The sequence below is a fragment of the Coregonus clupeaformis genome, chromosome 12 (genome assembly GCF_020615455.1).
Source record: "Coregonus clupeaformis isolate EN_2021a chromosome 12, ASM2061545v1, whole genome shotgun sequence".
In the NCBI taxonomy this organism is placed as follows: Eukaryota; Metazoa; Chordata; class Actinopteri; order Salmoniformes; family Salmonidae; genus Coregonus; species Coregonus clupeaformis.
The window spans coordinates 41,463,895-41,490,824 of record NC_059203.1 but is presented as its reverse complement, the minus strand read 5'-3'; the positions used below and the strand labels follow the sequence as shown (position 1 = coordinate 41,490,824).

The 26,930-nt window shown below is 43.6% G+C and overlaps 2 protein-coding genes across 2 annotated transcripts; one reads left to right on the top strand and one right to left on the bottom strand.

Moving 5' to 3' along the window:
* Nucleotides 1-27: 27 nt before the first annotated feature.
* On the bottom strand, nucleotides 28-21,284 carry LOC121578227 (bone morphogenetic protein 7). Its single transcript, XM_041892437.1, has 7 exons — nucleotides 20,712-21,284; nucleotides 3,332-3,521; nucleotides 2,523-2,671; nucleotides 1,812-2,018; nucleotides 1,463-1,539; nucleotides 1,151-1,261; nucleotides 28-871 (listed from the first exon to the last, which is right to left on the bottom strand). The coding sequence occupies exons 1-7, from the start codon at nucleotides 21,109-21,111 to the stop codon at nucleotides 722-724; spliced, it is 1,284 nt and encodes a 427-aa protein (XP_041748371.1). The 5' UTR covers nucleotides 21,112-21,284; the 3' UTR covers nucleotides 28-721.
* LOC121578747 (transcriptional repressor CTCF-like) lies at nucleotides 13,389-15,760 on the top strand. Its single transcript, XM_041893139.1, is given in 4 exon segments — nucleotides 13,389-13,398; nucleotides 13,797-14,515; nucleotides 14,517-14,876; nucleotides 14,878-15,760. Coding segments are annotated over 4 exon segments (1,683 nt in total). The 3' UTR covers nucleotides 15,472-15,760.
* Nucleotides 21,285-26,930: the final 5,646 nt, after the last annotated feature.

Genomic DNA, 26,930 nt, shown 5'->3' with positions numbered 1-26,930 from the left:
AAATAAATAATCATGTGTCAAAGTAAACACATTTGTATAGACCGTTTAATGCAATCATATGCAAAAGTTTTACCAGAATGTTTTTTACACAGAGACGCTGAGTGCACACAGCAGAACAAGTCCAAACAGGATTTATCTTTTTAAAAGACACATCGTAAAATGTCTGCTCATGGATGAACAAAAAATTGCTACATTCTCTATTTGTATCAGTTTTTGAGCATCTCTAGCATTTCATCTGAGTCTCATGCCTCTGTCCTGGGGGTTGTCTTTTTGAATTCATCAATACTTTCCTTTCTTTGATCACTGAAGTAAAATGAGTTTATAAATAAATGGATGACAGTCCAGTGTCTGTGATGTTTCATTCCTCCATGGTACTGACTGGGAATTCTATTGGGGTCTCTAGACGAGCATCCTTGATCCTCTGTCATGCACCATGTAGTGTATACAGTCCAGATGCCAAATATCCTCTTTGCAGTTGCACTAAGGCAGTATGGCTCTACTTGTTTCAATGCACCAAGGCAATAAAGTAGAACATCTTTGCTAATAATTTATGCACTTGTCAGTTTGCAGTCAATAATAAAGGAAGTTGGTCTTCCTGCAAGTCCTGAAGCAGCAGGTCCTTATAGATCAGGCAGTTCCCTGCACCGTCGCCTCTTCCTCCTCTTCCTTATCTTTCTTCACTAGCCCCTGTGTATCCTGGGAAGGGGAGGTCTGATGGCGGTCAGTGACAGCCGCAGGTTCTGACCACCATGTTGCGGTACTTCTTCAGGATGACGTTGGAGCTATCGTCAAAGTAGAGGACTGAGATGCCATGGAGCTGGGTGGGGGCACAACAGGGTTTGGGCACTGTCTCTGGGTTTATGAAGTGGACCTGGGGGAGATAGAATATAGCACCATTATCAGGGAAATCATGCACAAATAAGAAAGATTCAAGAGTGTGGGAAAATGTGTGTTGATACTTACAGGATGTAGGACATCAAAGAGTGCTTTGATTTCACAAAATGAATTTAAGAATTTCAATCAGCTGCTGAATGGTTACATTTACAATGAAGCTAGTGACCCTGCAGTGAAACCCTGAGTAAATGCCATATTCAACTGCCTCAGAAATGTATATGATGATATGATTCATGAAAACTATTAATATTCTTACCAGAGTCTGCACAATGGCATGATTGGTGGCGTTCATGTAGGAGTTCAAGGGAAAGGCACATTCGCCCTGACAGTAGTACGCTGCATAGCCCTCTGGTGCAATGATCCAGTCCTGAGAGGACAATTGAAAAAAGGAATGAGTCATATTACTCATACAACAATAGTACATCCAACCAACGGAGATGCAGATGCCATTGAATCTAGTCAAGTCAAACACCTATCTAAGTGGGTGAACAGAGAAAGTGGAGGATGTGCTCAGATCATTACAGTACAGAACAGAACGTGTGTGATAGGAGGAGTCATGGTACTGTACCTGCCATCCCAGATCTCTGAAGCTGACATACAGCTCATGCTTCTTACAGCCCTGTTTCGGGTCTGTGCTGAGGTTCTCTGAAAGACAAAGGGGGAAATGAACATCATACAGATGAATCAACACAATCAACTGTGAGCACTGTCCCTTAAACACTCCAAATTAGAGATGTTCTCTGCTATCTATTATCCATAGCCTGAATGCTTTTATTAACACAAAGTACTCTAACATGTCAAAGGAGCAGCCATTTTTCTATCATTGTGTAACAAGTTTATCAAATGATGTCTGTGTATGGATCTAGTGGCTAGATGACTGATTCATTGTGCTCCAAGGGGGTGCTCCATTTGTGTACCTGCTGCAGCCTCAGCAACCTTCAGTGCGTCCTGGGCAGTCTTGGGTTTTTTGGAGCGGTTGGGGTTGCGCCCCTTGTGGCCGTGGGCAGAACGGACGCTGCGGAGGCGAACCTCGGTTGCCTTGAAAAAGGCCACCATGAAGGGCTGCTTGTCCTGGGGCCCACTGCCCCCCAGCAGCCCCACTAGCCTGGGGTTCACACTCTGACCTGTAGGGGAAGACAGAAAGACATGCACACTTCAGTCCAGGGTACATTTTGGCAGAGAGGGAGAGGTGAAGCCAGACAATTTACTCTGCCCAAAATCTGTCCGTGTGAGATAAGCCCTTTTTCGAATGGAGGTCTATGAGAGAGTGTCGAATTACGTGAGGCTTATTTTATCGAATAGAAGTTTAGGCTGTTACAAATGTACTGATATAAGTGGATGCACGTGGCATTCCGGCAACATTGAGAGAAACAACTTAGTTGTGCCTGTTGTTCACACGCGTATCTGCCCTCTCATTAGCTAGAATGGTCCCATCTGATCTCTCCTCCCTTCCATCATTGAGGATATGTATTTCCATTGTTAGAGCGGTCACTCGAATATCTTGTCAATATAATACATAATCTTTGATTTTGGTATGCTTCAGTTCAATCTTATGTGGTGGGTGTGTACCAGTTGGACCAGTGGCCATACAGTACCCTTACCCTTATAACTCTCTGACAGTGACTCACCATCCATGCTCTCCAGAGCCAGCTGCAAGCCCAGGTTCTGGTCTGGGTTCACCACCCACTGGTAACTGGTGGCCGTGATGTCAAACACAAGCCAGCCCTCCTCTGCAGCCCACACCACTCGCGTGTCCAGAAGGAACAGGTACTCCTCACTACGGGGCACAAAGACTACTAACATTAGATACACAGCACATACAGTCTCACAGTTAGATACACAACAAAGTTAGCCATTATTAAAAGAGCTATCTCTTAAATCACAGATGAAAATTCCCAGACTGATTGGGGCATATCTCACAGACAATGGCTTTGTTTACAGATTGAGTTTCAGGCCCCCAGGCTTACTACTCAGACTGTCTCTTTGTCTTGCTGCCTTGTCTGTACGAAAGGCATACGAGTCTCTGAATGACAATGCTTTTGTTCTCAGCACCTTCATAGCCTCACTGTCACCGCTGTGGGACAGGCCATGCCTACACACGACTGGGCTCTGATGTCACCTAGCATGACAAGCTGTGTGTGTGTGTGTGTTAGAGAGAAGGGGGTGTTTTTACTAGTTGGAGAAATCCAACTATTGTTCACTACAATCAAAATGCCTAGTGTGGTCTGTCCTCCAAGAAGAGAGGGGTTGGGTGGAGGGAGGGGTGTTAGGTAATGGAGAAGGGGGATTAAGTGAATGGTGGAGGTGTGGGCATTGAGGGTGGTGTTTGTGGGGGTGCTCTATATGTTCAAGGTGGCGTCTCTGCTGTTTCAGGGAGTAGTATACCGTTTTATAAGGCCACACACACACACACAAAGATTAATGGATGAGGCGTCACCTGTCAGGGAGCTCCTGTAGCACCTGGTACACGCTCACATGGAAGGTCTCGTTCTCATAGCGTTCTCTGATGTAGTCCTTATAGATTCGGAACTCTGCAGCGGAGACAACTTCTCCATCTGGGATCCGGGACAAGTCAAAGCGGAATTTCCTGTTGTGCTGAGAAGACAGGACGTCCTGATCCAGCTCAGCTGATGAAAGGAGATGGGGGAAGAGGTTACTCACTACTGATACCAACTCATCCCGGATCAGCTTTTTTCAATGGCTAACCTCACCAATTATGAGCTGCACAACTAACACTGACGCTGGATGGTTAAAGGCACCTCCCTTTTCTCCCCACAACCCCTGGTATTTTGAAACAGTGGGGATGCAAGTGTGCCAAAACACTCACTGCTGTGACTACAATCAGATCGGAATCCAGTCCATGGTTTAATTTTGTCAAAACTGTCGCTGAATCAAAGTCTTCTGATCCACATTGCTCAGCCCACATCTAGGAAGCACTGTGTCAAAAATAGGAAACTCCTGCTTCCATGAGAGAGCTGATTGATCTAAACATCAGTCTGCATAAAGTGCCAATGTGGGGGGAAAACCACACTCAAGGCTCAATTTGGCTCTATGTTTAAATTGCACACATGTGCTAACCACAAGAAAAGCACTGTTAAAAGCACTGACTGGAAAACCACAGCAGCCAATCCAATGCACATGCACACATACACCCTGCAGAAACACTATGGTCATAATGTCATAATCTTCAATACACTGAGAGTACAAAACATGCTATTTCCATGACATAGACATAGTCATCCCGAGTGGCGCAGTAGCTGTGCCACTAGAGATCCTGGTTCGAATCCAGGCTCTGTCGTAGCCGGCCGCGACCGGGAGACCCATGGGGCGGCGCACAATTGGCCCAGCGTCGTCCAGGGTAGGGGAGGGAATGGCCGGCAGGGATGTTGGTAGAGCATGGCGTTTGCAACGCCAGGGTTGTGGGTTCGATTCCCATGGGGGGCCAGTATGAAAAATATATATAATGTATGCACTCACTAACTGTAAGTCGCTCTGGATAAGAGCGTCTGCTAAATGACTAAAAAAAATATATATAAAAAAAAATTTAAAAAATTTGACTGACCAGGTGAATTCAGGTGAAAGCTATGATCCCTTATTGATGTCACCTTGATGTCAATACACGTCAATTAGTGTAGATGAAGGGGAGAAGACAGGTTAAAGAAGGATTTTTAAGCCTTGAGACAATTGAGACATTGTGTATGTTTGTCATTCAGAAGGTGAATGGGAAAGACAAAATATGTAAGTGCCTTTGAACAGGGTATAGTAGTAGGTGCCAGGCGCACCGATTTGAGTGTGTCAAGATCTGCAACGCTGCTGGGTTTTTCACGCTCGTTTCCCGTGTGTATCAAGAATGGTCCACCACCCAAAGAACATCCAGCCAACTTGACACAACTGTGGGAAGCATTGCAGTTAGCCAACCTGCCAGCTTAGTGGAGTCTACCACTAGCACAGTCAGTGTAGTCAGCTCAGCTATCCCCATTGAGACAGTGTCTGTGCCTCAATCTAAGTTGAGCAAAACAAAACATGTCGGTGTTCGCCTTAGCAATCTCACTGGAAAAAAGACCTCCTCCATTCCTGTCATTATTGAAAGAGATTGTGATATCTCACATCTCAAAATAGGGTTACTTAATGTTAGATCCCTCACTTCCAAGGCAGTCATAGTCAATTAACTAATCACTGATCATAATCTTGATGTGATTGGCCTGACTGAAACATGGCTCAAGCCTGATGAATTTACTGTGTTAAATGAGGCCTCTCCTCCTGGTTACACTAGTGACCATATCCCCTGTGCATCCCGCACTGGCGGAGGTGTTGCTAGCATTTACGACAGCAAATTTAAATGTAGAAAAAATAAATGACTGTGTTTTCGTCTTTTGAGCTTCTAGTCATGAAATCTATGCAGTCTACTTAATCACTTTGCAACTGTTTACAGCCCTCCTGGGCCGTATACAGCATTCCTCATTGAGCACCCTGAATTCCTATCGGACCTTGTAGTCATGGCAGATAATATTCTAATTTTTGGTGACTTTAATATTCACATGGAAAAGTCCACAGACCCACTCCAAAAGGCTTTCGGAGCCATCATCGACTCAGTGGGTTTTGTCCAACATGTCTCCGGACCTACTCATTGCCACAGTCACACCCTAGATCTAGTTTTGTCCCGTGGAATAAATATTGTGGATCTAAATGTTTTTCCTCATAATCCTGGACTATCGGAACACCATTTTATTATGTTTACAATCGCAACAAATAATCGGCTCATACTCAAACCAAGGATCATTAAAAGCTGTGCTATAAATTCTCAGACAACCCAAAGATTCCTAAATGCCCTTCCAGACTCCCTCCACCTACCCAAGGACATCGGAGTACAAAAATCGGTTAACCACCTAACTGAGGATCTTAATTTAACCTTGCATAATACCCTAGATGGAGAAAAAATTGGCACAAGAAATTTGCTCCCTAGTATACAGAAAATATCAGAGCCCTGAAGCAAGCTTCCAGAAAATTGGAATGGAAATGGCGCTCCACCAAACTGGAAGTCTTCCGAATAGCTTGGAAAGACAGTACCGTGCAATATCAAAGAGCCCTCACTGCTGCTCGATCATCCTATTTTTCCAACCTAATTAAGGAGAATAAGAACAATCCAAAATGTATTTTTGATACTGTCGCAAAGCTAACTCAAAAGCAGGATTCAACAAGAGAGGATAGCTTTCACTTCAGCAGTGATAAATTCATGAACTTCTTTGATGAAAAGATCATGATCATTAGAAAGCTAATTACGGACTCGACTTTGAATCTGCATATTTCTCCAAAGCTCAGTTGTCCTGAGTCTGCACAGAACTGCCAGGACCTAGGATCAATGGAGACACTCAAGTTTTTTAATCCTGTATCTCGACACATTCATGAAAATAGTCACGGCCTCTAAACCGTCAAGCTGCATACTGGACCCTATTCCAACTAAACTACTGAAAGAGCTATTCCTGTGCTTGGCCCTCCTATATTGAACATAATAAATGGCTCCCTATCCACCGGATGTGTCCCAAACTCACTAAAAGTGGCAGTAATAAAGCCTCTGTTGAAAAAGCTCAACCTTCGCCCGGAAAATGTAAAAGACTATCGGCCTATATCGAATCTCCCATTCCTCTCAAACATTTTCGAAAAAGCTGTTGCGCAGCAACTAACTGCCTTCCTGAAGACAAATAATGTATACGAAATGCTTCAGTCTGGTTTTAGACCCCATCATAGCACTGAGACTGCACTCGTGAAGGTGGTAAATTACCTTTTAATGGCGTCAGATCAAGGCTCTGCATCTGTCCTCGTGCTCCTAGACCTTAGTGCTGCTATTGACACCATTGATCACCACATTCTTTTGGAGAGATTAGAAACCCTAATTGGTCTACATGGACAAGATCTTGCCTGGTTTAGATCTTTCTGTCCGAAAGATATCAGTTCGTCTCTGTGGATGGTTTGTCCTCTGACAAATCAATTGTAAGTTTCGGTGTTCCTCAAGGTTCCGTTTTAGGACCACTATTGTTTTCACTATATATTCTACCTCTTGGTGATGTCATTTGGAAACACAATGTCAACTTTCAGATGACACACAGCTGTACATTTAGATGAAACATGGTGAAGCCCCAAAATGTCCTACCCTGGAAGCCTGTGTTTCAGACATAAGGACTTTTTATTTTTAAACAGACAAAACAGAGATGCTAGTTCTAGGTCCCAAGAAACAAAGATATGTTAACTGTGAAGGACCTCGGCGTTACTCTTGACTCTGATCTCTCTTTTGACGAACATATCAATAATATTTCAAGGACAGCTTTTTTTCCATCTTCGTAACGTTGCAAAAATCTGAAAAACCTTTTGTCCAAAAATTATGCAGAAAAGCTAATACATGCTTTTGTCACTTCTAGATTAGACTACTGCTGTGTTCTACTCTCTGGCTACCCGGATAAAGCACTAAATAAACTTCAGTTAGTGCTAAACATGGCTGCTAGAATCCTGACTAGAACCAAAAAATGTGATCATATTACTCCAGTGCTAGCCTCTCTACATTGGCTTCCTGTTAAAGCTAGGGCTGATTTCAAGGTTTTACTGCTAACCTACAAAGCATTACATGGGCTTGCTCCTACCTATCTCTCCGATTTGGTCCTGCTGTACATACCTACACGTACGCTATGGTCACAAGATGCAGGCCTCCTTATTGTCCCTAGAATTTCTAAGCCAACAGCTGGAGGCAGGGCTTTCTCCTATAGAGCTCCATTTTTATGGAATGATCTGCCTATCCATGTGAGAGACGCAGACTTAGTCTCAACCTTTAAGTCTTTACTGAAGACTCATCTCTTCAGTAGGTCCTATGATTGAGTGTAGTCTGGCCCAGGGGTGCAATGGTGAATGGCAAGGCACTGGAGCGACGAACTGCCCTTGCTGTCTCTGCCTGGCCGGCTCCCCTCTCTCCACTGGGATTCTCTGCCTCTGACCCTATTACGGTGGCTGAGTCACTGGCTTACTAGTGCTCTTCCATGCCGTCCCTAGGAGGGGTGCGTCACTTGAGTGGGTTGAGTCACAGACGGGATCTTCCTGTCCGGTCTTGCGCCCCCTCGGGCTCATGCGGTGGAGGAGATCTTCGTGGGCTATACTCAGCCTTGTCTCGAGGTAGTAAGTTGGTGGTCTGTTGATATCCCTCTAGTGGTGTGAGGGCTGTGCTTTGGCAAAGTGGGTGGGGTTATATCCTGCCTGGTTGGCCCTGTCCGGGGGTATCGTCGGACTGGGCCACAGTGTCCCCCGACCCACCCCTGTCTCAGTTTCCAGTATCTATGCTGCAATAGTCTATGTGCCGGGGGGCTAGGGTCAGTCTGTTATATCTGGTGTAATTCTCCTGTCTTATCTGGTGTCCTGTGAGAATTGAAGTATGCTCCCTCTAATTCTCTCTATCTCCCTCCCCTCCCGGAGGACCTGAGCTCTACGATCATGCCTCAGGACTACCTGGCCTGATGACTCCTGGCTGTCCCCAGTCCACCTGGTCATGCTGCTGCTCCAGTTTCAACTGTTCTGCCAGCAGGCTAGGGAACCCTAACCTGTTCACCGGACGTGCTACCTTGTCCCGGATCTGCTGTTTTCGACTCTCTCTCTCTACCGCACCTGCTGTCTCGACCTCTGAATGCTCGGGTATGAAAAGCCAACTGACATTTACTTCTGAGGTACTGACCTGTTGCACAGTCAGGAACCTAGGAAGAAACCTAGAGAGGAACCAGGCTCTGAGGGGTGACCAGTCCTCTTCTGGCTGTGCCGGGTGGAGATTATAAGAGTACATGGCCATTTAAGGCCAGATTGTTCTTCAAGATGTTCAAACGTTCATAGATTACCAGCAGGGTCAAATAATAATTACAGTGGTTGTAGAGGTTGCAACAGGTCAGTACATCAGGAGTAAATGTCACTTGGCTTTTCATAGCCGGGCATTGATTGCAGTCAACATAGGCCAGCAGCCCTGTGGAACGCTTTCGACACCTTGTAGAGTCCATGCCTTGACGAATTGAGGCTGTTCTAAGGGCAAAAGGGTGTGCAACTCAATATTCGGAAAGTGTTCCTGTGTTGTACACTCAGTGTATGTTATCCATAATCCACCTCACTATAGGAGAATACATTTAACCACTATACGTAAAGTACTATACTCTGGAGGTAATGATAAAGCTTTAATAGAGCATTTATATGAATGGACATTCTGAGAGTAGGCTAGGCCTTATAAGTCCCAATAGTTTAAATGAACCTTCTGAAGGGCCACCGCTGAGATCCACGATATCTCACCCTGCCCTGAAACAGCTGACTCTCTCAGAGTTTCCAGAATAATGGTGGTGGGGCAGAGCCAAAGATTTCCTGGAGGTTTCCAAAGCTGTGTTTTTACAGTGTTACCCAATGTGTTTGTCCTTGGAAAGATTGGTGGAGGTCTCTGGAGCAACGGAGGACTTCCCACACTGGAGGTGTGCAGAGTGGAGCGATGATTACCCACCTTAAACAAATCCTGCCCACTGGCAGCCGCCATGACATCATACGTCTGTCTCACTCATGCCTTCGTATTGTTTCAGTGCTGAGTAACACATAGACACACAAACCCACACACAATAGCATACACCCTCTTACAGCACACACACAACTTAATGCAGCACACATGCACCCAACGCCTTCAAGCCCCCAAAATTACCACACACATGCACACACACACATATGCCGTAAAGAAGAGCATTCTGAACCCTGCTAGTCATTTGTTTGACCGCAATTAAATGCTGGAAAGAAACCAGGGGCGTTTTTATGAAGGCAATAATTGCTTGTAAGGACTTGGTGTGTTTATGTTAGGGACCATTAGCTCCAGAGATCAGCCCTCAGATATGCAAACTTCTCTTTGTGAGGCATTTCAACACTTTTCTTTGCTCATGATGAAGGGTTCAACTTGCCGTGCTGGCGATAATAATTTTCAGCTGCCAAACAAAATATATGGGTGAATCTTATGAATATCCTACATCAGAGGCAAAACTAAACCGTAGAAAATCTACTTGGTATAAAATAAAGTAAGCTGAAACACAGACTGACTGTCAGACAGCCAGTTGTGTAAAGTACTTAAGTAAAAATACTTTAAAGTACTACTTAAATAGTTTTTGGGGGTATCTGTACTTTACTTTACTATTTATATTTTTGACAACTTCACTTATACTTCATTACATTCCTAAAGAAAATAATGTACTTTTTACTCCATACATTTTCCCTGACACCCAAAAGTACTCGTTTAGCAGGACAGGAAAAGTGTTAAATTCACCACTTTCCAAGAGAACATCCCTGGTCATCCCTACTGCCTCTGATCTAAACACAAATGCTTAGTTTGTAAATGATGTCTGAGTGTTGGAGAGCGCCCTTGGCAATCCGTAATTAAATAAATAAACCACAAAATTGTGCCGTCTGGTTTGCTTAAAATAAGCAATTTGAAATGATTTATACGTTTACTTTTGATACTTAAGTATCTTTAAAACTAAATACTTTGAGACTTTTACTCAAGTAGTATTTTACTGGGTTACTTTCACCTTTACTTGGGTCATTTTCTATTAAAAGTATGACAATTGGGTACTTTTTCCACCACTGTAGACAGCATGCCTGTTGCCTAATGAAAAACACTTGCTTAAAACCCCCTAGATTCTGTTGATGCACCGGTGCGTCATTCTAAGTAACATAATCAAAAAATCTCATCAAAATCCGTCAGTCCAAGCTAGAGATATTTTTTACACAGGCTGCATCACAATCCACCGCATCTACAGTTGAAGTCGGAAGTTTTCAACCGCTCCACAAATTTCTTGTTAACAAACTATAGTTTTGGCAAGTCGATTAGGACATCGACTTCGTGCATGACACAAGTAATTTTTCCAACAATTGTTTACAGACAGATTATTTCACTTATAATTCACTGTATCACAATTCCAGTGGGTCAGAAGTTTACATACACTAAGTTGACTGTGTCTTTAAACAGCTTGGAAAATTCCAGAAAATGATGTCATGGCATTAGAAGCTTCTGATAGGCTAATTGACATCATTTGAGTCAATTGGAGATGTACCTGTGGATGTATTTCAAGGAATGGCATCATGAGGAAGGAAAATTATGTGGATACAGTGGGGAGAACAAGTATTTGATACACTGCCGATTTTGCAGGTTTTCCTACTTACAAAGCATGTAGAGGTCTGTCATTTTTATCATAGGTACACTTCAACTGTGAGAGACGGAATCTAAAACAAAAATCCAGAAAATCACATTGTATGATTTAAGTAATTAATTTGCATTTTATTGCATGACATAAGTATTTGATCACCTACCAACCAGTAAGAATTCCGGCTCTCACAGACCTGTTAGTTTTTCTTTAAGAAGCCCTCCTGTTCTCCACTCATTACCTGTATTAACTGCACCTGTTTGAACTCGTTACCTGTATAAAAGACACCTGTCCACACACTCAATCAAACAGACTCCAACCTCTCCACAATGGCCAAGACCAGAGAGCTGTGTAAGGACATCAGGGATACAATTGTAGACCTGCACAAGGCTGGGATGGGCTACAGGACAATAGGCAAGCGGCTTGGTGAGAAGGCAACAACTGTTGGCGCAATTATTAGAAAATGGAAGAAATTCAAGATGACGGTCAATCACCCTCGGTCTGGGGCTCCATGCAAGATCTCACCTCGTGGGGCATCAATGATCATGAGGAAGGTGAGGGATCAGCCCAGAACTACACGGCAGGACCTGGTCAATGACATGAAGAGAGCTGGGACCACAGTCTCAAAGAAAACCATTAGTAACACACTACGCCGTCATGGATTAAAATTCTGCAGCGCAAGCAAGGTCCCCCTGCTCAAGCCAGCGCATGTCCAGGCCCGTCTGAAGTTTGCCAATGACCATCTGGATGATCCAGAGGAGGAATGGGAGAAGGTCATGTGGTCTGATGAGACAAAAATAGAGCTTTTTGGTCTAAACTCCACTCGCCGTGTTTGGAGGAAGAAGAAGGATGAGTACAACCCCAAGAACACCATCCCAACCGTGAAGCATGGAGGTGGAAACATCATTCTTTGGGGATGCTTTTCTGCAAAAGGGGACAGGACGACTGCACCATATTGAGGGGAGGATGGATGGGACCATGTATCGCGAGATCTTGGCCAACAACCTCCTTCCCTCAGTAAGAGCATTGAAGATGGGTCGTGGCTGGGTCTTCCAGCATGACAACGACCCGAAACACACAGCCAGGGCAACTAAGGAGTGGATCCGTAAGAAACATCTCAAGGTCCTGGAGTGGCCTAGCCAATCTCCAGACCTGAACCCAATAGAAAATCTTTGGAGGGAGCTGAAAGTCCGTATTGCCCAGCAACAGCCCCGAAACCTGAAGGATCTGGAGAAGGTCTGTATGGAGGAGTGGGCCAAAATCCCTGCTGCAGTGTGTGCAAACCTGGTCAAGACCTACAGGAAACGTATGATCTCTGTAATTGCAAACAAAGGTTTCTGTACCAAATATTAAGTTCGGCTTTTCTGATGTATCAAATACTTATGTCATGCAATAAAATGCAAATTAATTACTTAAAAATCATACAATGTGATTTTCTGGATTTTTGTTTTAGATTCCGTCTCTCACAGTTGAAGTGTACCTATGATACAAATTACAGACCTCTACATGCTTTGTAAGTAGGAAAACCTGCAAAATCGACAGTGTATCAAATACTTGTTCTCCCCACTGTATATTGAAGCAACATCTCAAGACATCAGTCAGGAAGTTAAAGCTTGGTCGCAAATAGCTCTTCCAAATGGACAATGACCCCAAGCATACTTCCAAAGTTGTGGCAAAATGGCTTAAGGACAACAAAGTCAAGGTATTCGAGTGGCCATCACAAAGCCCTGACCTCAATCCTATAGAAAATGTGTGGGCAGAACTGAAAAAGTGTGTGCGAGCAAGGAGGCCTACAAACCTGACTCAGTTACACCAGCTCTGTCAGGAGGAATGGGCCAAAATTCACCCAATTTATTGTGGGAAGCTTGTGGAAGGCTACCCAAAACGTTTGACACAAGTTAAACAATTTAAAGGCAATTCTACCAAATACTAATTGAGTGTATGTAAACTTCTGACCCACTGGGAATGTGATGAAAGAAATAAAAGCTGAAATAAATCATTTTCTCTACTATTATTCTGACATTTCACATTCTTAAAATAAATTGCTGATCCTAACTGACCTAAAACAGGGAATTTTTACTAGGATTAAATGTCAGGAATTGTGAAAAACTGAGTTTAAATGTATTTGGCTAAGGTGTATGTAAACTTCCGACTTCAACTGTACCTATGTCGCCCTTCCGCATCTGCGGTGGAAAGTGGCAGAGTTACGGCAATGTTTGTCAGACCAGGAGACATCCCGAAAATCTGTCTTCTCACAAAAACAGTTTGGCCACAAGCCCCATGGGACTCGTCTAAAGGTAACCCATACAAATGAATGGAAGTAAGAAGGTAGTTTTGTGGCAAAAAAATTAAGGCCAATTCTTTTGTTTTTCATGTAAAACCTAAAGGGGTCCTAAAATTCAAAATCAAATAGCTAAATAATCAATGGTATGACCTTCTTAAAACTATTCCATATGTCACCTGAAACGGGGGTAAACCTACCTGAATGTATCCAATAGAAACTCTTGTTTGCAACTGTTTGGACTAATGATTACACCCTAGATCAGCTAGATGCAGGTAAGAGTGTGCAAGGCGGTATTGAATGTGTCACTGTCTGTCACTTTGATTACTACAATTTGTCTCTCGACCTGTGCACCTACATACGTTATAAACTTTCATTCGTAGAATAGGCTGTAGCAACCTCATGATGGGTATCGGGAAAATGTGAGTATTATGTAGTAGCCTCAACCTACAACACAGAGGGGGACAAAGACAACATGGATGTGTCTGTCTATGACTTTGAGGAGGAGCAGCAGGAGGGGATGCTCTCTGAGGTCAACGCGGAGAAGGTGGTGGGCAACATGAAGCCCCCCAAACCCACCAAGATCAAGAAGAAGGGTGTGAAGAAAACATTCCAGTGTGAGCTGTGTAGCTACACCTGTCCCCGCCGCTCCAACCTGGACCGACACATGAAGAGCCATACGGACGAGAGGCCCCACAAGTGCCATCTGTGTGGAAGGGCCTTCAGGACCGTTACCCTGCTGAGGAACCACCTCAACACACACACAGGTACCAGACCACACAAGTGTCAAGATTGTGACATGGCCTTTGTGACCAGCGGAGAGCTGGTCCGACATCGTCGCTACAAGCACACTCATGAGAAACCCTTCAAGTGCTCCATGTGTGACTATGCCAGTGTGGAGGTGAGCAAGCTGAAGCGGCACATCCGTTCCCACACCGGGGAGCGTCCGTTCCAGTGCAGTCTGTGCAGCTACGCCAGCAGAGACACCTACAAGCTGAAGAGACACATGAGGACACACTCGGGAGAGAAGCCATATGAATGCTACATCTGCCACGCCCGTTTCACCCAGAGTGGAACCATGAAGATGCACATCCTGCAGAAGCACACAGAGAACGTGGCCAAGTTCCACTGCCCCCACTGTGACACAGTTATCGCCCCGCAAGAGTGACCTGGGTGTCCATCTGCGTAAGCAGCACTCGTTCATTGAGCAGGGCAGGAAATGCCGTTACTGTGATGCTGTGTTCCACGAGCGCTACGCTCTCATCCAGCACCAGAAGTCCCACAAGAATGAGAAACGCTTCAAGTGTGACCAGTGTGACTACTGCTGCAGACAAGAGCGCCACATGCTGATGCACAGGCGCACGCACACAGGAGAGAAGCCTTACTCCTGTAGCCAGTGCGAGAAGACCTTCCGTCAGAAGCAGCTCCTGGACATGCACTTCCGGCGCTACCATGACCCCAACTTTGTGCCGACTGCCTTTGTGTGCACAAAGTGTGGCAAGACCTTCACCCGCAGGGAACACCATGGCCAGACATGCAGAGAACTGTAACGGGGATCCTGGTGAAGGAGAGAATGGAACCCCACCCAAGAGAGGACGAGGTGGGAGGAAGAGGAAGATGCGCTCAAGGAAGGACGATGATGACGACGACAGTGAGGACAATGCTGATCCTGAGCTGGATGACATTGATGAAGAGGATGAGGAGGCTGAGGCGGCACTGCTGGAGGATGAAGAAGAGGAGGAGGAGGAGATGAAGTTGGAGCAGGCTCCACCCACCAAGCCTATCCCTGCCCCTGTGGAGCCTCCCGTGAAGAGGAAACGCGGTAGACCCCCCAAGAATGCGCCCAAACCCGCCTCACCTGCCAAAGCTAGCAAGGCTACCCCTAGGGGCAAGGCTGCTGCAGCAGCAGCCATCATCCAGGTGGAGGATGAGAATACAGGTGCCATAGAGAACATCATAGTGAAGAATGAGCCAGAGGCTGAGCAGGCTGCCATAGAGGTGGTGGTTGATCAGTCAGAGGAGGCAGAGGCAAGGGTGGCGCTGCCTGTAGCAGAGGTTGCGTCCAACGGAGATCTCACCCCTGAGATGATCCTCAGCATAATGGACCGATGATCTAGCCCACACAGACAGCTCAAGGACTTCCCCCTTCTCTCAACCTTTCCCTTCAAGTCCACCCTCTTCATATGATCTGCCATATTACAAACCACTCCGCTTTACTCTTTATTTTCATAATTTGTTTTTAACAAATCTGTGTTTCTTTTCACTCTCAAACCCACATCCTTCCATGCATTCACTGTAACAGTTTAAGTTCCAATTGCTTTGGTCTGGGGCAGCAGGTAGCTTAGTGGGTAAGAGCGTTGTGCCAGTAACCGAAAGGTCGCTGGTTCTAATCCCCGAGCCGACTAGGTGAAAAATCTGTCGATGTGCCCTTAAGGCACTTAACCCTAATTGCTCCTGTAAGTCGCTCTGGATAAGAGCGTCTGCTAAATGACTAAAATGTAAATGTAAAATGTATCAATGTTATATTGAGCTGGGTGGATGGAATACAAATGACAGTCATCCAATATTCTGTAATAGAAATAAGGCCATGCTCATAAAAATATATATATTGTCCTCCCTAATCTTAAACAGCACCGTCCACCACTGGTGGAAGTTTGACAAAATTCAGTGGCTTATGTTCTAAAACCCTATTTCTTGGACAGATTATTTTATCCACCAAAACAACCTTACACCTTGCTTGGCATTTCAGCTAAAACCGTGTCTAACGGAAAAAGAAAACATTCTTTCAAAAAGGGATGAAAAAATAATTGGAGGAATTATAGTATTTTGAGTATAGAGAATATATCCCTAGTGTAATCCCAATACCCCCCCAAATCAGATGACCATGACAAACAGTCAGCTTTCAATTTAGCCTGTTGGGTTCACACACTGGCGGATTTACCATTAGGCAGAAGAGGTAATTGCCTCCGGCCTCACATCATCAAGGGGCCTCATGAGCTGGGCATAAATGTTCTTTAAAATAAAAATACATAAATATTATTTTGTTTATTATCCGCTTGAGGCCCCCCATCCTCCACTCGAGGGATAATAAATAAATAATACAAAATCCCCATGAAAATCTGTCTGTTTAAGATAGAGATGGGCTGCATCTCAATCCACCGCATCCGCCGATGTCTGCCTTCTGCATCTGCGATGGAAGTGGCAGAGCTACAGCGGTGTTTGTCAGATTAGGAAACATCTCGAAAACCGGTCTTCTCACGAAAATGTCTGTAGCGTACGAACGGTTTGGCCTACAAATTAATATGACACCTCTATGGTACCGGGCTGAAAAATGTACAGTGGCTTGCGAAAGTATTCACCCCCTTTGGCATTTTTCCTATTTTGTTGCCTGGAACCTGGAATTAAAATGGATTTTTGGGGAGTTTGTATCATTTGATTTACACAACATGCCTACCACTTTGAAGATGCAAAATATTTTTTGGGGTGAAACAAACAAGAAATAAGACAAAAAACCTGAAAACGTGAGCGTGCATAACTATTATTTTGGATGAATGTGCGACGGTAACCTACTTTTTGAAGTGATTTGTTACATAATCACATGAAAACACCATGACTGGTTGTATTCATGCCACATTTAAAAGGTAATAAATGTTTCCAGTTACAATATGTCTGTACTATAAAACCCTTTGTTTTTATCACAAAACTGTTACAAGTCAAACTTTAACTATACAGTATCATCTTCTTTATTTCATTTCACATGGGGGGCTGTGAAAGATGACGGATAGGCCTGTCTCCTATTCCCATATGCTGCAGGTGTGTTCTCATGGGAACAAGAACATCCCAGAGACATCTGTATCAGACTATGGCAGAGTCCCAGCAAGAAGCACTAGCAGTGCAGGAATGTAGGTCAAATCAGTCCAACCAGGAACCATGCAGTCAGGCTATAGTCGGACTGCTAAAGCAGGCCTGAGCTCTGTATTCAGTATCGCTATAGCTCTATTATAATGACACAGATGGGCAGGCAAGCTACAGATGCGTGCAGTCAAACTGCATCTGTATGGTCAAATGTTTTGCATGGACATGAGATGAATACATATCGGTAGTGGGCAGACTGGTTGGTGGTTGGAGATTCCAACACCTCTGAGTCTGTGGGTCTGTGCATACACTCCATGGCCAAAAAGAATATGGACACCTGCTCATCAAGCAACTCATTCCAAAATCAAGGGCATTAATATGAAGTTGGTCCCCCCTTTGCTGCTATAACAGCCTCCACTCTTCTGGGAAGGCTTTGCTGCAGGGACTTTCTTCTATTCAGCCACAAGAGCATTAGTGAGGTCAGGCACTGATGTTGGGCGATTAGGCCTGGCTCGCAGTCTGCGTTCCAATTCATCCCAAAGGTGTTTGATGGGGTTGAGGTCAGGGCTCTGTGCAGGCCAGTCAAGTTCTTCCACACCGATCTTGCCAAACCATTTCTGTATGGACCTCACTTTGCGCATGTTATTGTGCCTTGTTATGCTGAAACAGGACAGGGCCTTCAAGCACAGAATCGTCTAGAATGTCATTGTATGCTGTAGCATTAAGATTTCCCTTCACTGGAACTAACAGGCCTAGCCCGAACCATAAAAAACAGTCCCAGACCATTATTTCTCCTCCACCAAACTTTACAGTTGGCACTTGCATTCAGGCAGGTAGCGTTCTCCTGGCATCCGCCAAACCCAGATTAGTCTGTCAGACTGCCAGATGGTGAAGCGTGATTCATCACTCCAGAGAATGCGTTTCCACTGCTCCAGAGTCCAATTGCTGCGAGCTTTACACCACACCAGCCGAAGCTTGGTATTGTGCATGGTGGTCTTAGGCTTGTTTCATGAAGCCCCAGACGAACTGTTCTGACGTTGCTTCCAGAGGAAGTTTTGAACTCGGTAGTGAGTGTTGCATCCAAGGCCAGACGATTTTTACGTGCTACGTGCTTCAGCACTCAGCTGTCCCGTTATGTGAGCTTGTGTGGCCTACCACTTCGCGGCTGAGCCGTTGTTGCTCCTAGACGTTTCCACTTCACAATAACAGCACTTACAGTTGACCGGGGCAGCTCTCGCAGGGCAGACATTTTCCAAACTGACTTGTTGGAAAGGTGGCATTCTATGACAGTGCCACGTTGAAAGTCACTGATCTCTTCAGTACGGGCCATTCTACTGTCAATGTTTGTCTATGGAGATTGCATGGCTGTGTGCTCAATGTTATGCACCTGTCAGCAACAGGTGTGGCTGAAATAGCCGAATCCACTAATTTGAAGGGGTGTCCACCTACTTTTGGCAATGAAGTGTATGTGACTAAAATGTGTATTTAAATACGTTTTTTTTAAGGATACCTGACACTCCAGTTTCATTTCAATAGATTCAATTCACTTATGGGAAAAAACAACTGTCTCTGTCTACCATACCACAAGAACAGTGCATAGGAAGCCAAAGCTTTTTCCACCATTAATTAGTTTAGAAAATGAAAGGTACAAGACTAATAAAACTGAACTGATTCCATCATTTCCAAGAAGCGTCAACATTGGCCACCTATATACCTGCACGTGCAGTCGAGAGATGGGGAGAGTAGCTCTCTTTCCCTCACTGGAAGCTGTGGTTTGTCGAGGGGAAATGCCTTAATCCAGTTTGACTTTAAGCGATCACTCCAGGGACCACCATGACTGGCTCTTTACAAAATGGTGGGAAAACAGACTGCCAATCAACAGGAGAGTGGCCATTGGTTCATGAGAGGAATGGGGAACTGTGTATCCTTCTCTTTCTTTCTCTTTTCTCTGCACTTTATATGTATGTACTTACTTCTTCCCCTTCTCTCTAACCCGGTCACCCTGCCTTACTCACTCATGAATGGGAATAAAAATGTAAAAGTGCCAAATCTATTCCTGATGATAAACTGACATCCTACCACATACAGTGGTCCCGTGTGGCTCAGTTGGTAGAGCATGGTGCTTGCAACACCGGGGTTGTAGGTTTGATTCCCATGGGGGACCAGTATGAAAATATATGCTCTCGCTACTGTAAGTCGCTCTGGATAAGAGCGTCTGCTAAATTACTGAAATGTAAAGTAGGCCATGAAGCCCAACCTGTAAGCCCTGAACCAAGACAATGAAGAAGAAATTGTTGTCTTTTGATTAAAAGCCACATCCGGATGGGAGTCATAGGCACAATGCCATCTACTGTTTCACTTGTGATATCAGACCCGAGGTGAGATCTCCAAAGGAAACAAAAGCAGGATTTTGGTTTTCTAAATGCAATCATGTCCAAGGAAGCCCCCCCCCCCTCCCCCTCCCCCTCCAGTAACTAGTATTTAGATGCAGTACCTGAGTCTTTATCTCCCTGTCAACTTGTCCTGCCCTCCCCAGGGTACTGAAATGCCTGTTCAAATCCTAGTCATGCGAAACAAAGCCTTGCTAAAGCCGGTCTCCCAGAGCTTTAAAGGGATTCAGGGGAAATCGGATACAGCCATGTTGTCATAACATTTACAACTCGGAATGCAGAACAGTCTTATCTTAAGTACAGAGAAAGTTACCTTAAAGCCTCCACATTTAGGAGCTGCAACACAAATCGAACATCATACACACACACAAACACTTAGCTAATGCACTCAGTTCAACAGTACAGTCATTCCTGCAAAGTGCTTTCAGACAACAAAAAGGCATTGAAGAAAGCTTTCACCCTTTAATCCTTATGCCAACAGGTAAACTGGAAGTAAGCCTGCTTTTTCAGTTAACTCCTGTGCTATAAGGCAAGGTTAAGCCCAGAGAGACTCTTGTCTGGAGCACCACTGGATCCTCAGCAGTGCTCTGTCTAAGCAGTAAAACAAAACCACACTTCACCTTGCCTGACCTCTGCTCTCCTAGTCAGCAGACCTACAGACCAGACAGGTCCACAGAGAACCCCTGGTGAGAAGTGTTGTTCAAATCTAAACTATGTTTTCCAATGAAATGTAGGCTACCCTAGCGATGAGTCATTGAGTCACTGAATGAGTGTTTTGTAGACTATCAGCATGACAGTGCCAGATATATATCACAAAGTAAACATAAACAGCTGTTTAAGTAATATCTAGGTGATGTTTATGTGAGGTGTTGAGTAAAAAACAATTTAAAGTGATTAAGATAAGAGCCTGTGTCAAGCTGCGTCATCTCTTGCGCAAAGGTGAAATAAAAAAAACGTTTCGCTTTTAAAAATAAAGTAAGCTATCTGGTGAAAGCTCTTCTAGGCTACAGCATTAATTAGATCATGTAGGCTAAACAATAACTTATCAATTCACATCCATCGAAATGAATGGATACGTCTCTGGATAGGGTGATGATAAGAACATACCAAGATTGACAAAGCTCATCACCATATCCGCGTCATTGAGGAAACTGCTGTCTTGTGGGGTCATCATCGGGAGTCCCTGGGTCGTGAAGACGGGTTTATAATATGAGAAGACGGCGGACTGTTGTCCATACGTGGAAATAGCGTTGTACAAATCCAGCATAAACATCGGGGCTGCGTTTTGTTTGGTGTAGATGTGCGGCGGGGGCCGGTGGGGCAGCCCCAGGACGGAGAGGATTTCTCGCTGCATCTCCCGGCGCTCCTGGCTCCGCAGGCGGCGCTGGATGAAGCTGGAGTGAACCTCGTTACCCAGAGTAAAGTTAGAAAAAGTTGTATCGGCCAAAATACAATAACCCCATGCAAGAATCATCGCCGACGCGCGTCGATACAATAAGATCACCATTATCAAATGAATGCGTGTAAATTATTGATACAAGGGTAGAGACAGGCTATATAAAAATTAGTGTCTCAAATCCGCATGCATTGGAGGACGAGCTCAGACCCTGATCTTACTTTAGAAACTGAATCAAACATCAGCCACACATCATCTGCATTGGTGCACACCACTCGTGGTTGCTGTTAGAGTGTGCGATGTCAAGCAGCTCCCCTGCCATCGGACTTTATTGAGTTGCAGTATCTGAGGGGAGGGGACAGTGGGCTTTGGGATGGGATTTCCCAATGGTGGAATGGGGGGGTCGTCGCTGATTACGTTTGCACCTCTATCTTGGTAAACGTTTAAAACAGAATTGTCCTGTCCTATCAATCCTTTGTTTGGACATGATTGCAACTAGTGCATCAGTTGATAAACTGGTGCCATATAGCTACTAAGTAACTTAGACAAGAATTCATTAGATTCTGCTAAATTGTGCACCTTATAAACTTGCAAATAGTATAACCACCACAAGTTTATCATTACCACCACAAGTTTATCTCATTTGAGCCTTTCCTATATGGACAATATTTAGGCCTAGTTTGCACACACACACACACACACACACACACACACAGAATACCAATATAAGTTACAAGAGCTGAAAGCACCTGTTTCCAATAGGTCTATCCAGACTCAAAGGTTCCACTCCAGCCTAATTTTGAACTGCAAGTGAAGCATATGACAGTTAGGGACAGTTGATTACTTCTTGGCACAGCATTGACTCCTGCTGTGTCTGTGCCTCCCTTTCCCATTACTGTAACTACAGAGGCCTCAGGCCTGGCATTCCCCCTGCTGTGTGGCTGTCCCAGGATTCCTCACGCCTCTGCTCCTGAGCTCAAAAGTCAAATACATCCCAAACACTAGTGGACTAAACACAGCTCTTCAGATCAACAGTTAAATTGGAATCTGACCAACATCTCTTTGTTCTTCAATACCCCTCTGAAAAATGTAGATCCCTCCAACAATATCAATCTGAAGAGCATGCTTTTCAGCCTATGAAGTCAATAAATCACAAATTCCAATAATTTTGCTAGGGCACAAGCATCCCTGTTCTACATTACCGATTGTCCCATGAGTGTTCCCACTACTCCCCTGTGGCCAATCAAAAGGTAATGGGTAATGGGGAATAATCCCCTAATCCCTCTTTCAGGCCATCAGACACCTTTGAACCTAAACAATGAGTCAGGGTCCACCCTTGTTGTGTGTGAATGATCAACAGCAGCCCTGTGGAGACACATGACAAGGGAGGTGCTAATGTAGCCACTGAATTACAGGACAAGGTGCGAAGTTCCCCACAGCCAGGGTTTTTTTTTTGTGTGAGAGGAGGGTGGGGAGGGGCCCAGAATCTTTGGCATCATACCAACAGACAAACCCCCACACACACACACACACCACACATACACACAGCCTACACTTGTGGATGTTTTCTATTGTTAAAAGAGATAGGACCACACCACAGAGCAATAGAAATGTAGTGGGCCTATAAATAACTTCTGAAAATCCTCACCTGCAAAGTAAATACCCACTAAGCACCGACCTACTCCGATGTCATTTGGACGTCTTTTTGTCTGGTACGGCCTTGATTTGGCCAAAACATAGACGTCTATGATTGGTTCAGATATGGTCCAATCATAGACATCTGTGTTTCACATGTTTGGACAGCACAGTACAGTACAGAAGCATACAGTGCACTACAGTACAGTAAAGAAAAGTAGTGTATAGTACTGTGCAGTATAGTTCAGTACAGTAAAGTACAATACAGCACAGCGTATTACATTCTACTGTACTCTACTGAATTAAACTTTACATTTTACATTTACATTTTAGTCATTTAGCAGACGCTTTTATCCAGAGCGACTTACAGTTTAGTGAGTGCATACATTTTTCATACTTTACTGTCCTGTACCGTACTGTACTGTACTCTACTCAACTGTGCCATACTTTACTGTGCTTTTCAAACTTGTGAAAGACAGCCTCGACGTCTATGATTCATTCATATTTGATCTGGTCCGGACCAACCAAATGTGTACTTGTTTGGGGTTGAGCTCATTAGTATAATACCCAGCATGCTTAGCTTTATCCCAGCTTTGCTTTATCTTGGCCAGGTCGCAGTTGTAAATGAGAACTTGTTCTCAACTGGCTTACCTGGTTAAATAAAGGTTAAAAAAATAAATAAAAAATAAATGCTTTGCAAGTGTTTGCTTTTATATTTACATTTTGGTCATTCAGCAGACGCTCTTAACTAGAGCGACTTTCAGTCAGTGCATTCAACTAAGGTAGAGAAACAGTAACATATCACAGTCATAGCAAGAACAATAATTCTGTAACTGTTACTGAGAATGTTATTGTAGTTGAAGTGGTCTGTTTATTTATTGTGTAGTATCATTGCTGCCAGTTTTAAAGCTTTTGAAAAAGCTAACAGAAGTGAATGTGACAGATGCGAACAATAAAACATATTCTATGTTGGCTCCACTTTTTTATATTATATGGATTTAAAAGTTATATTGTAATACAATGTTTACTTCATTGAGAACGTATGTGCAGTTGAAATTTGCCCATTGACTAAATTACCAAAAAATATGTATTTTCAATGTCTAAATTATGTCTTTTCAACATTCATTCAGAACTGAAAATGAACCTGATTTCAACATCCAGAAAATATTTTTTTTCAAAGTTTAAAAAATACGTTTTTTAAACGTCTGGAAAATACATATTTTAGATGTATTTTCAACGTAATTTTGCTTACTGGGTACTTTTATTTGTCGTCCTTGAGCCACCAAACCGAAAAATCCTCCTGGCTATACATTTTGTGTTATTATAATGAAGATCTATTTAAGCATACACACTTTCATATCCCAATTTTTTTTTTTAGGCAATCCACTCAAAGGTATGTGTGCAGTGTGTGTGTGTGTGTGTGTGTGGAGAGACCTCATGCCAAGAACAAAGCCAGTTGTTTAACCCACATCAAGCTGCCTCAGTCAAAACCATGCCCCACTCAGAAGTTGTGTGTGGGGATGGGGGGGGGGGTGATTTTGGGGGTGGAAATAATCCCTTCTTCATACTGCTGGATTCATCTAAAGGAAAATATCAAAGGACATGGTTTTCACATGTGGGCAACCACACATCTTACCCTATAACAAACCAAAATTAACTTTAATATTAACTATACATATTTCTTGTGGGCAACCGCACATCTTACCCTATAACAAACCAAAATTAACTTTAATATTAACTATACATATTTCTTAATTTTTTAAAATGACAACATTATAATGATGACAGCATCATTTTCATCAGCTTAGTCATTTTAATGGGAGGCATAATTCAAACACTTTTTGTTGGGGAAGAGGATGTTTTGGAAGTGATATATTTTATAGCTGTTGAGAACAACCATGGAAAAACAACACAATCCCCTAAACCCTTACATCTGCAGCGTTCTACTGTTGTGTACACAGCCACATGCTGCCCTCTTGTGTATCCATGTGGTAATGGACCATCAGCATACAGTAGTAGGATACCTTTCCTCCTCAAGTTGTATAGGTTTTTGCAATAAACTCCCTACTTGAGTAAACTAGATAGAAGGCATATATAGACTATTGGTTAATTTACAACAATTAACATTTGGTGAATAAAATACAAACACTACCCCTTGAATATTCTAGTTGGGCAATTCCACAGAATGATTGCAAAGTTAAACAAACCATACAACTCCATGCACAAGGACTACTTTTAACAATAAAACACAAGTAAATGTTGTGCATAGAGTTGTATGGTTTGTAATCATTGTTTTTTGTTTGCATACATTTTAAAATGAAAAATCTGAGTCTCAACATCATTCTGTGACCATGGAATTGCCCAGTTATTAAATTGTTCAGAGACACCAAGACTACTCCATGGCTATTCTATATATTACAAAGTTCCCATAGAGGAGTCGAATAATGGAACACCCACTACTACCCATGGTAGGGATTGTAATACAACTAAATATATAGGAAAACAATCAAATACAACAATTGATAAAGAAATAAACTACACGATACCATTCAAAATAGGGAATGTTGTAAAATAATTAGTATTCAACTTATATTTATAATAGTTTATAAATAGATAAGACAGCATTAGAAGAAAGGGTGATTAGCTAAATAATACATCTTCAAATATAAGGAACTGGAACACAAAAGCACTCAGAATCAACATAGTGGAGATAAAAACATAGCAAACAGAGGACATAGAAAGCACAGTAGGTGGGTATGTGCGGGTTTATTGTGATGGAAGGTGGGGTGTGTGCTTTTGTGTTTGGAAAAGTGTGGAGTTAAGTGAGTGAAAAAGGAAAATGGTTGCGAATACCAGAGCCCATGTGTGTCTCCGAGCAGGGGTTGTGAGAGAGAGCTTTCAATTTTGTGCAGATATGGGATATCCATTTGTTAGTTATTTATTGTCCTATCATGATGGAACGGTCCCCAACCCTATACCCTAGACACCCACCTGAGCAACCCATACACTAAGGAGAAGGCCTTATCTGTTTTATGGGCCTACGTTAAGTATCCTATACGCAGACATATCAGAAAGATAAATGTGGTCAGAGACCCACTAAAGCAGCACCGCCCCATCAAGATTCTGTGCCTGCCTGGCAGGGTTGGTCCTACAAAGCCAAAGCCCCCTGATTGGGTGAGCATAATATACAAGGAATTTTTCAAAGCTGCTAATGAGAACCTTGACGACCTTGTACTTAGCCGGTGGGGATTCCGGTGGGGTGCCCCCACCCAGTTAGTGGCAGTGCTGGCAACACAAGCTATATTAACCCATTGGGAGTGGGTCACACTTGGACAATCAGAGAGGGGGAAAATTACTGTGACCCTGGTGGCACGGAATGATCAAAGGTCTGTCTGCACAGAGATGCTTGGGAAAATGGTCACAACGGGGGACCAGTGTGTGTGTGTTTCTGGGGAAGGGCGTGTACCTGATCTTCAACAGCTAGGACTTGACATTGGTTAATAAAATTTCCCAATTTATGTGCATTTTTTTGTGCAAAATTTTGCATGCCTTCTCAAACAGCTGCAACTGTATATGCATTCGCACACCAAGTCCTTTCTTGTGTTGGGCTTGGGTATGGAACAACTGTTGAATATCTGAGCTTGTGGTTGTTTGTGGGGGAAAGGGGTCGAGTGTGTATGATTATGTGTGTGTGTGTATGTATCCCACATCTGTTGCTATGGGGTCATGATGTTAGGGACAATATAGGATGAATGACAATAATTGTTTGCTAAAATAATAATTGCTTTCCAAAAATGTAATCTTTGTAATGGCAATACTGGTTATAGATAACAATCCTTCGCATGAACTGCCTACATACGCATATTATTCGTGAATTGTGGAAATTATGATACGCAAGATTTTATATACAGTGCATTCGGAAAGTATTCAGATCCCTTGTTAAGTTACAGCCTTATTCTAAAATTGATTAAATCGTTTTTTTCCCTCTTCAATCTACAAACAATACCTGATAATGACAAAGCAAAAACAGGTTTTTAGACATTTTTGCAAATTGATACAAAACAACTGAAATCTCACATTTACATAGGTATTCAGACCCTTTACTCAGTACTTTGTTGAAGCACCTTTGGCAGCGATTACAGGCTTGAGTCTTCTTGGGTATGACGCTACAAGCTTGGCACACCTGTATTTGGGGAGTTTCTCCCATTCTTCTCTGCAGTTCCTCTCAAGCTCTGTCAGGTTGGATGGGGAGTGTCGCTGCACAGCAATTTTCAGGTTCTCTCCAGAGATGTTCG

Bases quoted from the DNA above. Each gene is read 5' to 3' on its own strand.
- LOC121578227 (XM_041892437.1), bottom strand. From the start codon at position 21,111: ATGGTGATCTTATTGTATCGACGCGCGTCGGCGATGATTCTTGCATGG. The intron at 2,672-3,331 runs GTGACGCCTCAT...TGTGCCCCGTAG, and splicing joins CTACAGGAGCTCCCTGACAG to TGAGGAGTACCTGTTCCTTC. The intron at 2,019-2,522 runs GTGAGTCACTGT...CTTCCCCTACAG, and splicing joins GGCTCTGGAGAGCATGGATG to GTCAGAGTGTGAACCCCAGG.